Below are 15,666 nucleotides of genomic sequence, written 5' to 3' on the forward strand. Positions count from 1 at the left end.
GTATTGAGCATTAAGAAAATTGGACAATCCATGCCAAGTCAATTCTGCCATTACTTATTGATACACATGACTCCATCTATCCTGGTAACGCTTTTGGTCTCTATCTGATGATTTGACCTTGCTTGCAAGCGGCTCTAGAAATGCAAAGCCTCCTGCTGAAGGCATATTTGCACATGCAAAGGAACCTTCCCATTTTATCCATAGCCAGCATGCTTGAATCCCGCTTGCTGGACAATCTAAAAGCGGGTCTCTTCGTCTTGTTGTCTAAAGTGGCAAACGGTGCGTGAATGCCCCGTGCTGTGCATAAAACAAAAACTGTATCAACTGAAGAAGATGCGATGATTTCGTTAGTTGGTGACAACTTCCAAGAGGCTAGTTGGCAATCTCAACACCACCGACAGCACCAAGCATTCTCTGTAATACGAAATTAGGACTGCGAAGAGGGCATGGTGAGACTAGCATAGCATACCTTGATGTCGCCATAGATGGCGAATTGACCAGCAGTCAAAGTGCCAACCATGAAGAGACGAGCGCCGAGACCAGCATAGCTACCACGGATACCAAGCTCCTTAGCGATCTTGATCAATCGGCTGGTAGTTCCCTCACCGGGGAGGCCTTTTGTCTTGTTGATCTTGGAGAGCATGGTGTCAGCGGGTTGAGAAACGATGGCGGCGGCAAATCCAGCAATGAGACCGGATCCCAAGTTGACAGCGGTCTTTGTTCCGTCGGAGGCAGTGTTCTTGTCAACAGCGGTTTTGTAGATTGCTTCAGCGACCTTCTCATAGACCACAAACTTGGCCATGGTGTAAGGAACCTGCTTGAACAAGATAGGACCGAAACCACTATAGAAAGCACCGACACCTTCGTTCTTGAGAATCTTGCCGAAACCGCCAATTAGGCCGGAGGCAAAGGTAGGTTCGGAAACGAGACGGATACGGGTGGCTTCAAGGGGGCACAGGGCAATGTCGGCAAAGAATTCGGCGGTGGCAGCGGAGGCAAGATAGACGGCGGTTCTGTTGTTGGAGGCAGTTTCGTAACCAAGCAGGTTGATGGATTGTTGCTTGAAGAATTCGTATCCTCCGAACTTGAACGCGCCTTGAAGGAAGTATCCTGCGAAGGTCGGGCCAACGCCAGTCAAGAGAGCGCCTGCACCCTCATTCTGGATGACCTTGCGGAAACCACCGATTAGGCCATTGTTGTATGTGACGGGATCAAGCTGAATTCTCGTTTTTACGCTGGTCGATGTCAGACGCTAGAGTCGGTGCGGAGGAGGACGGAAAGGGAGACTTACACATCGACAGGAGTGAGACCACCGTGAGTGACTGAACAGCAGACGGCACCAGCAAAGGCCTGGGAGCATCAGTACAGTTCTGCACAAGGATGATGACGGAGATGAAGACTCACGAATCTGCTGTAGAGGTCGATGCCGGACAGCTTCTTGGGTTGATTGGCGGAAGCAGTCTGGATAGCGGCATCGAGCTTTGTTGAGCCGGTAGACTTAGGAGGGAGTGTTGCGGCCATTGTGAAAGACTTGGAGAGGAGAGAAGGACAGACAGCAGCAAGAAGAGAAGAAGGTTATCAAGGGCTGAGCTGGAAGCAGGACTTGCAAAGATGCAGCGATGCAGTGGAAGAATTCTTTTTTTTCTTGTGAGATCCCGAAGGAGAAAAAGACGAGGATGGAGATTGGACGGAGCTTGCGAAAACAAAAGCTCCCAAGGGCCGACAGCGACGACGAGGGCTGAGCTGCTGGGGGGGCAGCAATTGCAGGCGTCCGGCCTCCCTGATGCCTCTAATTTAGGTATCCCGTCTGCCGTCGGGGCCTGAAAGTTGCTTGGGACGCTGGAGGGCTGTGTGTCCGGAGGCAGAGTATCTTGCCTTGTGCTCGTTCGTTGATTTGGAGGAGCGAAAAAGAATCGGGCGGGCGACAGAAAAAATGCCGCACAGCCGATTGAGCGAGATCCAAAAAGGGAAAGGCCGCCCCTTTTCACGTGGCGCCTTGGCAGATCTCGTGCCGCCAAGATCAGCACGTGACGGTTCAGTGCAACCGTGACCCAATCGCTTCCATCACGTGCGCTCGGGGTTGGCTCGGGTGCCCCAACAATAAATTTCACTCGAAAGACAAGGGAAGGGAACGGAGCGAAAGGTGTACACACACTCCTTCTTGACTCAGTATCGAGCACGCCGGACCTCGTACTCTGGAGTCACAACGAGAAACAGGTTATTGTATGGGTAAGAAAGTGTTGATCAACGTGCAAGACTGTGAATCGTCTTGACCGTTGGAGCCACTGCTCTGGTCTAAGTTTGGAACCCGTCAGTGGAAGTCCTCATCGCCAGAATCCCAGGCAACTTCTGTTAAGCAAATATGTGATCTCCCTTTGAGGTCGGCGTACACACCATGGCCATACGGGATTTTCGTGAGAGAGATATATATGCTACTTACTGCACTGAATAGACGACACAGCAGCTTCCATCCTAGAAGCGCCGAGCCAAGCATCCCATGTTGGCGTTGAAGGACATGGCGCTGCAAAGGAACGTCGTCTGATCATCAATCCAACAGGATAGTCTTCAACAGACTCAGACCGTTGACTTCATTGCATATTCCATGCGGAGTACGGGGTACGAAATCAAGGTCGAAGGGAGCTTCGAAATGTGGCCAATTCACAGAGCTCAGGCGCCACTTGTCGCCTGCCGCCGCCTACCGACGCCATCCCGAGTAATGGACTGGATGGCTAGGTAGGTGCCACAGCATCTGGCGCTAACATCACATTACCCAGCGCTTCCAGACTTCGACTCCCGGTCAGCCAGAGGTTAGCCCTCAGAGATGCCCGTATGGAGTACTGAATTGTGCCGTGGAGCGATCCAATGCATCAACTGGGCCATGTTAGTTGCACAACCACAGCGATGAAAATACAAGATGCTCTCGCAATACTCTCGCAATACTCTCGCAATGAGCACGCTAATAGGGGCAACCATGGATGATTTGCTTTTCTCCACTACCATATTGACCGTGCTACAATTTTCAAACGTCTCAACAAATCTCTTCAGCAGCTTCTCGCTTGAAAGCGATCGCATCTCAGGAGGCGCAGCGAGACGTAGTGCCACAGAGGCGCCTTCCTCGTATAGCATGCATTTTCCAACCTCCTGATGGGCAATCTATAATTGAATCCTCAATACTGCTGAAAATTTGCTGGCTCGGTCTTTAAACAAGAGATCCTCCCCAAAGAACGTCTGAATTTCTAGCACCGAAGCGCATAGAACAACATTGTATGAGGGTATGGTGACGGACAAGCGAAATGACATGTACCGCGTACGAGTTCCAGAGGCACACAACCAGGCGAAAGACCCCGGACGATGAGCGAAGCGTGGCGCAAATCCCTGAGGTCTTCACCATAGCAGCCACAGCCGTTCGTAACGCCGCTTGAGCATCCTAAAAGGCTAATTGCTCAAAGTAAATCTCGAGGATGCAGGGTAAATACGAAGGAATATGTGGCCCGACGTCGCTTTCATGGTCTTGGTCGCTGAACGGAACTGGGTGCAGCTTCACTCCCCCGAGCGAGGCACGCCTGCCGCGTTGCCGCTTTGAGATCACATGCTTACTCGTCGGGAAGAAACTACTGGTCTTTCATTGAAGACTTAGCAATGGCGTGTCGCGTGCTAAGGATCCGAGTCGAGCCGTCGAGCCATGGCGTATCTTCCAAGAGTTCAGAATCCTCGGTATCAACTGTTTTGATACAGATATGGAAGCCTCGTACATATGTACTGATGCGGCTCCAGGGAGGTTAGATGCAGTAGTTCTATTACTTCCGAGTCACAGATGTCTAGGGCCGGGGTACCTGAATAGTACCTGCGTTGAATGGCGCCCTGCTGCACAACACTTAATCGGCGTTGCTGTGTGCATCGTAGAAGTCGGCTCAACGGCAACGGTTGACTGCTGCGCCATCATCTGTGCCATCTTCCAGATAGACTCTGCCATCGCGAGGATAAAAAGTATATACGTCAAGCTCTGTGGTTGGTGGGCGATGAGACGCATCTCTGAGACAGTACTCGTAGCATTGCACGCCACTGCATCCACGAAAAAAAAACACCGCTCCAAGTTCAGAGGCTGGCAGCGGTCGAGATAGTCGAACCGGCGAATTGAGCATTTCTCCAGCTTGGACAACGGCCGCCTCCTGCTAGCATTACGTCTGATTTCATCGCTCACGTCCAGATGCTGCGCGCAGTCGATAGCTGCTGTCAAGCACTGCTGTCAAGCAGTCACCCCCTGAACTTGACGTGTGTGACGTGTTTGGGATGTTCTTTGTCAGTTAGGGGCTGGCGCACTCGGCTACGGGCCTTCCACTCTGCAAGTGCCCTCAATGTCTGTCTACCCGGTGCACACCACAGGTACGAAAGGGATGCGACAATAAGTTGTTTTGGCGGCTCGAATGGGCTTGAGACAAACGGATATCTTGCGGACACAACGGGTGGCGATCCCGTTACCCAGTTAGTCAATGGAGTCCAGCACTCTGGACCTACTTGCGGATGGCTTTCGCGGGCGGGTGATGCCTCTAACCTTACTCAAGAACTCCAGACCGTTGCCCAGAGTACCGAGTACTTCTTGTAAGTACTCCGTGCTCGTGGCGTGCGAACTGTGGGACTTCCACCTGGCAGCCCTGCCATCTGGGATATCCCGCAATACAACCCCATACGCGGCTGTCGTTTCAAATGACAATACGCGCGCTCAATGTTACACCAGCCCTGGACGGAAAGCCTTGCCCTTGTCTGGCTCTTTTTGAACCCCTTGAGCAACCCGCTTAGATATGCGCAGACCGTCCTACGAGCAACGCGCAAAATGAGCATAGGCAGGGGGAATCACGTCAGTCATCTCGCAGCGCTCCTACATGTCCTCGCTACAATTTGAAACTCAGCTCGATCACTATTGAGCTTGGCAAGAATCGCGCGTGCCTGACCTCACCTCGCACGCAAGAGCAGAACCACAGGCCAAAACGGAGACCGCACAAAAGACCATCCAAGGAAAAAAGATGCCTGGTTTCGGATTGGCAGACGAATCAGCCCAACTCGAGCTATGTAGATAGTATTCGCTGTACTCCGTATCTTATCTTGTCTGCTCTGCACTCGCTTTCGCTGTGGTCTGCCTGGAACAATCGGTAGACAATGCTTGTTTGTTGCTGAACCATCCAGTCTGCTTCCCACTGTTTCATCATTTCGTCAAAATGACCCAGATCCGTATAACCGACAAAAATCCAGGAATATGAAAATAGAGTGAACTATGTAACTGGCTTGAGAGGCCGGAAGCTTACCGCTTCACAAGCCTGTGCAATCACGAGTAAAAGAAGTTTCATTACACGAAGGAAATTTCGCAAAATTCAAAGACTGACAAACCATCATACCCTGCCCCGTTCAACTGCCCTCCATGCATGTACGCACTTCTGTGGTATGATGCACACAACCAAGCTTGGCCTAGTGGTGACGGCTGCGACCGAAGCGTTGGCCACCGTACTGGACTCCGCGACGAACGTTCGTGGGTGCGGGAATGTCAGCATCCAGATCGCCAGACGGGTCAAAGACCGATGTAGTAGTGGTGGTTGGTTCAGCAGTGGTTGTTGCCACGAAGCTGGTGGTGCTGGCGCTTGATGTTGTGGAGGTGGCTAAGAACGTTAGCATTAGAGCGACAAACATTGTGTGATTTTCAATGGAACTTACGGTTAGGGAATTCAACGACGAGGGCAATCTCGATGCAGAGGAACGGAGTGTTTGCGCTGAACTGGATGAAAACACTGTTGTCTGCCGCAACGCAAATACCAATGTTGGCGGCGAGAAGGGTGAGGGAGCCATCCGAACCGACCGTCCACTGAGAGATGTTGGAGCTGAGACCGGCGGTCAGAGAGAAGGACAGCCATGACTGAGTGGTATCGGCATCCACGAATAAACCACCAGACTTGAGATATCCATTCTCCAGCGAGAAAATGGATGCGTCGTCCTTGTCGGTTGTGAGAACGGCATCTCCATCGCCCGAGATCTTGATGTATCGGAGAGCTCGCTTACGGTATTTTGTGGCGGTGTTGACTCCAATGACAAAGTTGTCTAGATCAACAGGGATCGCAGTCAGGGAAGTCGTCGTGGAGGCGGTGCCGCTGGTAGTTGTCGCAGCGGATGTGGTGGTGAAGCTGGTGATGGTGCTAGTTGTGCTGTCAACCGAAGTGGTTGAGAGACCTGATGTCGTGCTAACAGATGTCGTTGAATCGGAGCTCGAAGTGCTGGTGCTCTGGCCGATGGGTCCGCCACTACTGGTGCTGGAGCTGGAGCTGGACGAGCTGCTGGTGGTGGTCGAATCTGAGCCGGAAGTGGTGGTGCTCTGGCCGATGGGTCCGCCACTACTGGAGCTGGAGCTGGACGAGCTGCTGGTGGTCGAATCTGAGCCGGAAGTGGTGGTGCTCTGGCCAGTGGGCCCCTGGCTGAAGGTGGAGCTAGACGTAGTGCTCCTGCTGCTTGTAGTATAGGTGTAGCTCTGGCTGCTCGTGCTGGTGCTCTGGCCGATAGGTCCTTGGCTGGCGCTGGTGCTCTGGGTCACGTAGTCGGTTTTTGTGACTGTGGCTGTCGCAACCCAGTCTGCCCACTCACCGGGAATTGGTAGGTTCGGGTCGGCAGCATCGTCACTGCCCCAATCTGCCCAGCTGTACGGGTCGCCTTTGGAGCCATCGACACCATTATTACCGCCATTTGGCCCGGGTCGTGGCCAGCCTGGGAAAGCATGTTTACCGGTGGGTGCGGGAACAGCACTTGATGTCCTTGGTGGTTGCCTGCTGCAAGGTGCAGTCCAGTAGATTGTTTTGGTGATGGTAGTGGTAAAGTCAACGATTTCATGGGGACGGTGGCAGACTCGGGTGACATGCGCCCAGTATGGAACAGGTCCGACGGTGATGGTGGTTTCGGCCGCCGTGATGACACGGGCTGGGGCGGTGAAAGGGAAAGTGAAGGTGTAAGTACCAGCGGAGGGTGCTACCCATCTCGTTGAGCAAGCGTTAGCAGTCGTGGCTGAGGTTGATGGAGCGGGCTTGGAGATCCAGGTCTCGTCGTAGCCCATGCACTTAGAACCACCAGGTCCAGCGCGGCATTCAACCACGCCGACTACCTGGGACCGGCTCCCATCGGGCTGAGTCTCGCACTCCTTGCAAAGTCCACTGCCATCATAACCCGGGATAGCCAAAGGACCAAGCTTGTTGTATGGAGCAAAAAAGTCCTTGGCAATGGTAAGCTCGATTGAGGTCGGCTTGGGAGTGGTGGCCGTTCCAGTCTTGGGAACGACGGGAGCAGGGGTAATCCATTTGGTAAGTGTTGTTTGGAATCGAGATACAGTGACCGTCTGGGTGGTAGAAGTGACAGTGGTCGTCTGAAGGTTCTTTCCATCCCAAGCAGCTGGAATAACAGTACTGACGTAGGCAAAGGTTTCGAAAGGATATCTGGTGGTGCAGGACCCTCGGAGACAGGCCGTGGTCGGAGCACAGGTTGAAACAGCCTGATATTGTTTGGTCACAGTGATGGGCTTCACAGTTGTGCTGGTCGCTGCCGGGCAGGGGTTAATGACTGTGAGCGGCTCGGCGACGGCGACGCCCGCCAGGACGGCGGTGGCCGCAGCTGCAGAAACCGAAAAACGCATAATGAATGACTGGAACGAATGGTCCTGGAAAAAAGAATGGCTGAAGGAAAATTCCTTCGAAATATAACGAGTGGACGAATGACCTGTGCGGCTTGGTGAGATGCTGGTGTGAGAGGTTGGGAGAAGGTGCGAGCGTTGAATGCTATATATCCCTCCATCGCGACAGTCTCCTGTTGTTCTCATACACAGACAGGAGGCTAGTTGTGGATACGGTGTGGAGCAAATTTGGCTTAGGGAGCCGCGCAGTGGCCTTTCGTTGAACCAAGACCGAGCACGGAGACGGGCAATCTGCCACAAGGCTCAACTCCTGCGCACGAGGAAACAAACAACGATGGCGAGCGACACAGACTGGTTTGGGCTTGGACCTCCAGCCACAGACGACAAGTGTTCGTGTTGCCCGTCCCAAGCAGCAGAGCGTGAGGCTTGATGGGGAGATTTTGATCTGCATGTGCCGAATTCGAAGATGTCAGCGACGCCATGAACGGGGCGGTGACAGAAATGGCAGAGCCATGCAATCTCCCTGAAGTTCAGACATATGAACGATGAAGTGACTATTGAAGGCGAACTGCAACCGATCGGGTTCGCAGCCACAGCAAATGCCCGACGTAATCGGGATTGCGAGTAGGGCAGGGCAGTTTGCGTCCAGGAGGCCATCAAAGCGATGGGTATTCGGGACCGTCCAGGATCATACAAGGCTGACCTTTCCAGGAGCATCGGAGCTGCCAGGACTCCTATAGCCGACGCCGAAGAATCCCCAAAGCAGGCTGATATCCCTGAGAACGGTCAAGGTAAAAATAGCGCAATATCTTGCAGGAAGCCAGCAGATCAGCAATACTGTCCTGCTCTTCTCGGCTCAGGAAGGAGGCACAAGTGGATTCATCCTGGAGGTGGTTGCCATTCCCACGCAATTTTGGCAACGCTTTGTAGACTTGGCAAGCATGAGTACTCCATACCAGCAACGAGGATAATCAGTAAGTTGTGGTGCCCACAGGAGTTTGCCTCCAGACGATTTGCGCGGTGGGAGGTTGCAACCGCACAGAAGTTGAAGGGTTTGACGGGTGTGAAGGGTTTGACACGGTCCTCCAAGACCACCCTGCAATCAGGGCCAGCTGACACAACACGGTCACAGCCAGCCACCACTCCACAACTTGCCAGAGATTTGTTCAGTGGATAGTCTTCTGAGCAAGCACTCGAGGGTTGAGACTAAGCACTGCGACAATCTGGCAGCCCACCATGAAAATCTGGCTGGGACGCTGCTGGCCGAGTCTGGTGCCCGCAGTAAAACGCATAATTTGAGTCGACGTCGGGAGGTACGGCTTGGCGAGATAGCGACAGATTGGGTTAGGCGGGGATCCTATGACGCGCCTAACCCATTACAGGAAGCACGCTAAAGGTACCGGGATACCTGCACGGAGCGCCGGTACCTGCGCGTGTTCCCTGTAATGACAATACAGCATGCCCCTGGTAATTTCTGCCTTTGATCGCGCCAAGGTTTCGAGTATCCAGTATTCAGGGCGGACATTCTATCCACATTTTCCCTCTCCTATCTCAAGACGATCGAGATCTGAGGGTTAGCCGACAATGCTCGACAATCCACCCTCCCCTTGTCTAGCCGGTGACTTGCGAGTACTCCGTACTAGTAGGCATCGCCTCGTACAGCGCCAGGGATCGCCTCGCTTCAACTCCACAGCCACCTGCATTATTGTTTCTAAATGTGCTTTTGGCATCGTGATGGCGCGCAATATTCCGAATTCCCTGCAAATCCCTCCTTTCAAGAACTTTGGTAAGATTCGTTTTCCCCCGGTCTGGCCCCATAATCTAGACCAAGGAAAGGACTTGGCGGCAGAACTCATACTAGTACTCATGACGGATACACAATCCCACTAGCCGCTTAAAATCCATCGATTTGATCTGCTCCACCCATGGCTTGTCGCCTGCGATGGGACATGGACCTGTAATCCAGTCCTAGACCGAGCAGTCAAGAATCTAGGAAGCCTTCAGCGAACGCCTTGGGAAGTGGCACATGCCTGATTCCCTCTTTGAGGGTAGCTAGAGCTCTTCCGATGGTGACTCTGACTTTGCATATCCCAAGGAACTGAGGGAGACCCCCCCCCCCCCGTCCCTGTTCTACATACCGACTACGCAGTACGAGCTCTCGGTACTATGGTGCCACTTTGACATTCATGTTTCATTACAGGTAGACACCAGAGACGGTGCTCCTGATCTTTTTGCATCCGCCCAATCTTTCGCTGCATTTCTTAATTTTGTCGCATCTGTTCCTCCGAATGTCATCCACGGCACGTCTAAATTGGTGTCCAAACTGTCGTTCCTCGATAACACACCCAAATTCCCCCCAACACTCGAACCCTCTTTTCCAATTTCTCCTGCTGTCAGTGCTACTCTTCATTCCACGTCGCTGAGAATTCTTCAATTTACTACCCATTGTTTTCATGTTCCTTTTTGCGGGCTGCTGATCCAAATTGCTCGTCAGTTCAAGAGAGGGTTTGATAAGCAATTTCAGACCTGATATGGTGGGCACGGCAGGCCGGTCGAAGGAAGTGTAAAGAATGATGGTGTCTATTCCTCCAGGAAGCAGGCGGTGGGAACGCAAAAACTCTCAGAGTTGGCGGAATCCTAGATTTGTACAGCGGTCACGGCGACCAATCTTCTTCGTCTTCGCATGCATCCTATGCCTTGCCGTCTGGCACCACTCCCAATCCACGTCCCTCTCGCCTAACAGGCACCGGTATGATGACGACAGGCCGGAGTTCCCTTCGATACAGGATCGCAGGTCGATCAGCGAACAAGATGGGATGGCCGTTGAACGAATGCACAGGCATGAACCCGAACCCAACGGTAGATATGAAATTGGGGATAAATTCTCCGATGAGGCCCTTGACAAGATGCTTGAGGATACTCAGGTCCAGACTCAAGACGAGGATCGTGTTCTCCAGCAAGGCGATGGCAAGATACCAGCGCCACGAGGGAAGCCCGATCCGAATTTACCCTCTGGACCAGAAATCCTCTTGATACCTGGCGACCCTATAGACGAACCCCGCGACGAGCCACATTTCGCAGAGTCGGCAGGAGAGAGCTTGCCAAAGGGGCCTGTTGAAGTACAAGCAAACTTGGATCCAGAGACCGAGAAAGCAGCATTGATTTCCTCACCGGATCAACCAGCTAAAGAGAAGATCATCGAAGCCGAGCCGATCGACCACCTGACTTTGGAGGAGAAGGCAGACAGTTTACCAGAGGTCATCCATATACCGTTTGAAGACGCAATCAAAGATGACGTTCTCCAAGGATGGGAGGACCACTGGGTCTCCCATGCCACGTATGACGCCAATAAATGGGGAAAATTGGATGAGATCAAGGTTGATTTCGTGTATCTCTGTAAGTCTCTGCTGTTTAGGCGATGGAGGATTCACGACTAACCAAGCAAGGGGTGAATGGGTCTCAGGAAGAATTCCAGAAGACTAAGTATCCTTACGAGTTGAACTCTGTGCTCAACGACGAGGAAGGCCATTGGATCCGCTCACATGGAATCAATCGTTATCGAGACTGGGACGAGTTGCGGTATTCCCTTCGTAGCGTTGAACAACACGCGTCCAAGTTCCGCAATAAGATCCAGATTGTGGTGAATTCGGTGGAAGGAACCGAAGAGGGCAAACAAATACCAAGCTGGTTGAATGATGACGACCACACCCAAGAAGTTGTTCAGGTGTTGGCACAGGAAGAGTTCTTCGATCGCGAGAAGCACGCTTGTCTACCAACCTTCAACTCACTGACCATTGAGAACCAACTGTTCAACACACCTTCGGACACCGACTATGTTTGTCTTCCATTTCGTGATACAAAATCAAGGCTGACCTTCAATGTAGTTGTATGCACTTTCTGATGACATGCTCCTTGGAAAGCCGCATGCTGCGTCCGACATCCACTCGCCTCTGTTTGGGTCGGTCATGGGGTTCAAGACCAACTCGTACAGTGCAACAACCCCGCCAACGGACGTAGATGCACGGCGGTTTGGCGAGAAGCCATTTTTGATCTATACCTCGTGGTTGCTGAATCGCAGGTTTGGAATCCGGAAGCGGAAAGGGCAGGGCCATTTTGGACATGCCTTGTCCCGCAGCATCATGCGTGAAGCGATTTCATCTTTCCCCGGGCCGGAGCTTCAAAGCGCATGTAAAAGATTCCGTGGAGAGCCCGGCTTCCAGTTATATTCATGGTACGTGACATTCCACTATCTCATAGAACGACATCGAGAAGCTCTGTTGTGGAGCTACATCATGCTGCGAAGCGATGTGGACGGGGATGGCAATTTGTCATGGGAGGAGAGGCAAACCATCATGCAAGACCTCGAGGCGGGCATGCAAAACGAGGGCAGAACGACCTACCGCAAACGCAACTACTACCACGTGTCCCAACTCCTCCAGAAAGCCGGGCTAGAGCCTCCGAAAGTCAACACGGACATTCTGTGGACCTCCCTAGATGGACCGCAAGCAATACAAAACATCGACTGTATTGAATTCGACGTCAATGAGTGTCTCGCACCTGGGTTCTCGATTTCGTCCACGGACGCGCGCACCAAGAGTCCTGTTTTTGCAACGTCGAATGTTTTCGACCGACTGGCGAGGCAGGAACCCAAATGTGGAGATTGCCTGCTCAAGCTCGTTTTGAACAAGACGCCAAAGGGGCTGTCACCGTTGTTGCCTCGAGCAGATACCCAGAAGGAACAGCGTGAAATGGTGGTCAAGGCAGTGATGCGTTATCGGTACACGGTCAGCAACCCAGATGCGTTGTTCGTCATGGTGACGGATGCCGAGCAGGTCGACAGCACCCTGGTCAATCGCTTTGTTCGGTCCAAGAAGGAACTCGCAGGACAACTGTGCCTGAACGACGACGTGTCGACGAGTGACCCGCTGGAACTGGCCGATGTGAAGCAAGCCATGACGGAGCTGTACCAAGGGTTGTTTCCGGACTCGAGTCCGTATGAGAAATGAGCATAAGCATACATTGTTTCACTCAACGACATTATGACCTTTCCTGTTACAATAGCACACCCGGGGACAAAAGGCGCGTGGCCGGGGTTCTGGAAATCATGGGCAGACAGTAGCATTGGTTGTTATCGACACACAGTCAATCCGATATTTGTGGGACAGATTATCACAGGCAGGAAGATAAGAGGAAGGGATTTGCAGTCCGAAGTCTCATTGAGAATCAGAACCATTATCATTTATCCGCAGGGATCACCCAGGTATCCATCTACCTGGTGTAGATTAAAGCTAGAGACCAAAATCCATACTCCGTCTTACACTCGTTCTTGATAATCAATAGCTCCTCCCTATTCTTTATTCCGAGACTAAGAACTTATGCAGGTCACGTGGTGGGTGGGGGGGCTCGATTGGGGTTTGCTCCTTCCTTCTCCAACAGGGCGCAGGGAGCGAGCACTAGCACTCGCAGACGAGATCCTCAAGCTGGGTGAGGAAGGGAAGGTGCAGTCACAGTCGCAGTCGCAGTCGCAGTCGCAGTCGCAGTCGCAGTCGCAGTTGCTGTCTTTGTGAAGCAGGCTCCAGTGTGTATCAAGCAGCACGGGAAAGAGCCACCCACAAACTACTATACAAGGGTTAGACCGGTGGGTGGCCAGGCTATTCACCAGTCTACAAACAAATAACAATTTAATTATCTTCGTCTTCACTGACCACCGCACATCCCACGACCACCAAAATCGAAGACAACTCACCCAGCAGTTCTCCTTCGCCTTCGTTCACATTTCCGTCCCTCTTCTCTCGTTCTCTGTCTGCCTGGGCTGCCCCATCCATTCCTAGTCTTCCCCGTTTCCCGCAGCAAAGTGACCGCACACGTTGATCCTCATGCCTGAAGACAAGCTAGACCTAGACCTGGGGCCAGAATGCTCGGCCGAGCTCAAGGCTCTCGTACGGCAGCATGAGTCTCGCAAAAACACATGGGAAGCTGAGCGTGCTTCCAGCGACAAATTCACCAAAGTAAGCTTCACGGACTTTTTCCAGCAATAAACTGACATTCCGTGAACCCAGGACCTCCTTCGCCTTCTCGCTGACAAAGAGCAAGCCATTGCGGAAAAGGATCTGGAACTGAAGAACCTCAAACTCGACAAGGACTTTGAAGCCGACGGGCGTCGTCGCTGGCAAGATCGCGCGACCCTTGTGGAGAGCAAAATCGTGCGTTGATTTCCCTCCCGTCCTCCCGTCCTCTCGATCCTCCATGGATTAATCTGCTCCTAGCAAGGCGCCCAGCACCTTCTTATCCTCGTTGACGGAAACAACCATTTCTTCAAAGATACCTTTTTGCGCGCTGGCGCCGCTGGGGTCAAAGATGCTGTCCCACCATTCCTCGACCAAGTCCGACAATTTGCCCGGGACCAGCACAAGCATGACTTGCTCGAGAACACCATCCCAATTGTGCACGTTTTCTCTGATATTGACCGACTATCCCAAGACCTGCAAAGTGCCGGCGCCTTACCTGATCCGAGCTCTCTACTCGACTTCTGTCAGGAGTTGTGCAAAGCTCAGCCTTATTTCACCATCAGTGACTGTAGTATGGATCCTCAGGCCGCGGCCATGAAGGTTGAAAGTCTGTACTTTTGTTTCCCCTGGCCATGTGAACACTCCTTCGGCTGACCACATCTACAGAATTCTACGAACTCTACGTTGAGAACTGCCACTGTCGGCACATCTTTCTAGCCCTTGGTCCCGATTCTGCATACTATAAGACTTTGCAGATGTACAATGACGACCCTTACACGAAAGGCAAGACTTCTCTAGTTCGCCCAGATCAAGGCTTTGCTGGAGTCGATCTTTCCTATCACACCGTGGAGTTCTCAACTCTCTGCAGTATCCCTCCATCTACTAATGGCGGTGCTAAAGAGAATAATTCTCACGTCGAACGGCAGCCTGTCTCTGCTCATCGTTACCCCTCGGGAGCATCGGCCCTCACACCATTGGTCGATCTTCATATACCTGATAGCTCGCACCAGCGGCATGATGTAACGGAAACCAATGGGGATTTCCAAGCTCAGGAGGTTGTCAAAGTCGCGCCAACAACACATTCTTCGTCAAGTTCCAACAATGCCATGGAGCAGACCTGGGAAACCAAGTTTAGTGAGCACGGTTATACGCCTCAGCCAATCTTGGGAGACTGGGGTGAAGAGGTTGATACGCATCCACCCTCCTTCCAGCGACCAAACACGAACGGAAGAGGGAGCCCTGGAGCGAGAGGCAGGTACACTGGGCCCTCTAATAACTCTTGGAGGAGGCCCGAGATCTCAAGCAACGGCTCGGGCACGCTTAGGAGGACGCCAGCTCATTTCCATGGTTCTTGGGATGAATTAATCCCAGGTGAAGAACCTAAGCCGGGGGCGTCTCATCAAAAGAATCAATCAATGACTTCCTCAAAAACCTCGAACGAAATGCCACCTGCGAGCAGATTGACAGCTGCGTCTTTCAGGCGGCAAATGGTCGAAGTTGACGAACCCAACCCAACAGCCCGTCCCATTTGGTCGCCTGTGGCAGTGAACAAGTCCAACCAACGCATTGACTTGAATATCCCAAAGCCCTCTCCAAGAGATACACAAAATTTCAGTATTCGTACTCAGCAGCAGAAACTGTGCAACGATTTTCACCTCCATGGAAGTTGCGACAATCCCCGCTGTCTGTACGATCATGAGCCTGTAGATGATGGAGTCTATCTGGCGCTTCGGATCAAGGCTCGAGGAATTCCGTGTGCCGCTGGCCCTGATTGTCGAAAGCACAATTGCTACGCGGGTCATCACTGCCCGAATGTGGGCAATCTGACCAGCTGTGGCAGAATGAAATGTCCATTCAAGGTTCTGGGGATGCATGATGTGAAGGACCTCATAGTTGCGGATACAATCAACCATCTTTCAAACCAGTCATAGATTGCCGCAGAGGCCGCTTCATTGCATGACGAGCAGTGTGGTGTGAAGCCTGTGAAGCGACCATCGAATGTCA

General features: G+C 52.5%; 4 protein-coding genes across 4 annotated transcripts; 2 read left to right on the plus strand and 2 right to left on the minus strand.

Annotated features, from left to right (window-relative positions):
* Positions 1 to 372: 372 nt before the first annotated feature.
* On the minus strand, positions 373 to 1,521 carry A1O9_12320 (uncharacterized protein; the record flags this gene model as incomplete). The annotated part of the gene is made up of 4 exons (XM_013398821.1): positions 373 to 414; positions 470 to 1,235; positions 1,292 to 1,350; positions 1,405 to 1,521. 4 exons carry the CDS (start codon positions 1,519 to 1,521, stop codon positions 373 to 375), a joined length of 984 nt encoding a protein of 327 aa, XP_013254275.1.
* Positions 1,522 to 5,713: 4,192 nt separating this feature from the next.
* On the minus strand, positions 5,714 to 7,657 carry A1O9_12321 (uncharacterized protein; the record flags this gene model as incomplete). Its single annotated transcript, XM_013398822.1, has 1 exon — positions 5,714 to 7,657. A coding segment is annotated over one exon (1,944 nt), but the record flags the coding sequence as incomplete, so codon positions are not given.
* A 2,903-nt stretch (positions 7,658 to 10,560) lies between these two features.
* Positions 10,561 to 12,660, plus strand: A1O9_12322 (uncharacterized protein; the record flags this gene model as incomplete). Its single annotated transcript, XM_013398823.1, has 3 exons — positions 10,561 to 11,050; positions 11,101 to 11,489; positions 11,539 to 12,660. 3 exons carry the CDS (start codon positions 10,561 to 10,563, stop codon positions 12,658 to 12,660), a joined length of 2,001 nt encoding a protein of 666 aa, XP_013254277.1.
* A 903-nt stretch (positions 12,661 to 13,563) lies between these two features.
* Positions 13,564 to 15,569, plus strand: A1O9_12323 (uncharacterized protein; the record flags this gene model as incomplete). The annotated part of the gene is made up of 4 exons (XM_013398824.1): positions 13,564 to 13,662; positions 13,744 to 13,861; positions 13,925 to 14,269; positions 14,329 to 15,569. Coding segments are annotated over 4 exons (1,803 nt in total), but the record flags the coding sequence as incomplete, so codon positions are not given.
* Between the last annotated feature and the right edge of the window lie 97 nt (positions 15,570 to 15,666).

Source organism: Exophiala aquamarina, assembly GCF_000709125.1.
Source record: "Exophiala aquamarina CBS 119918 chromosome Unknown aczIA-supercont1.22, whole genome shotgun sequence".
NCBI lineage: Eukaryota > Fungi > Ascomycota > Eurotiomycetes > Chaetothyriales > Herpotrichiellaceae > Exophiala > Exophiala aquamarina.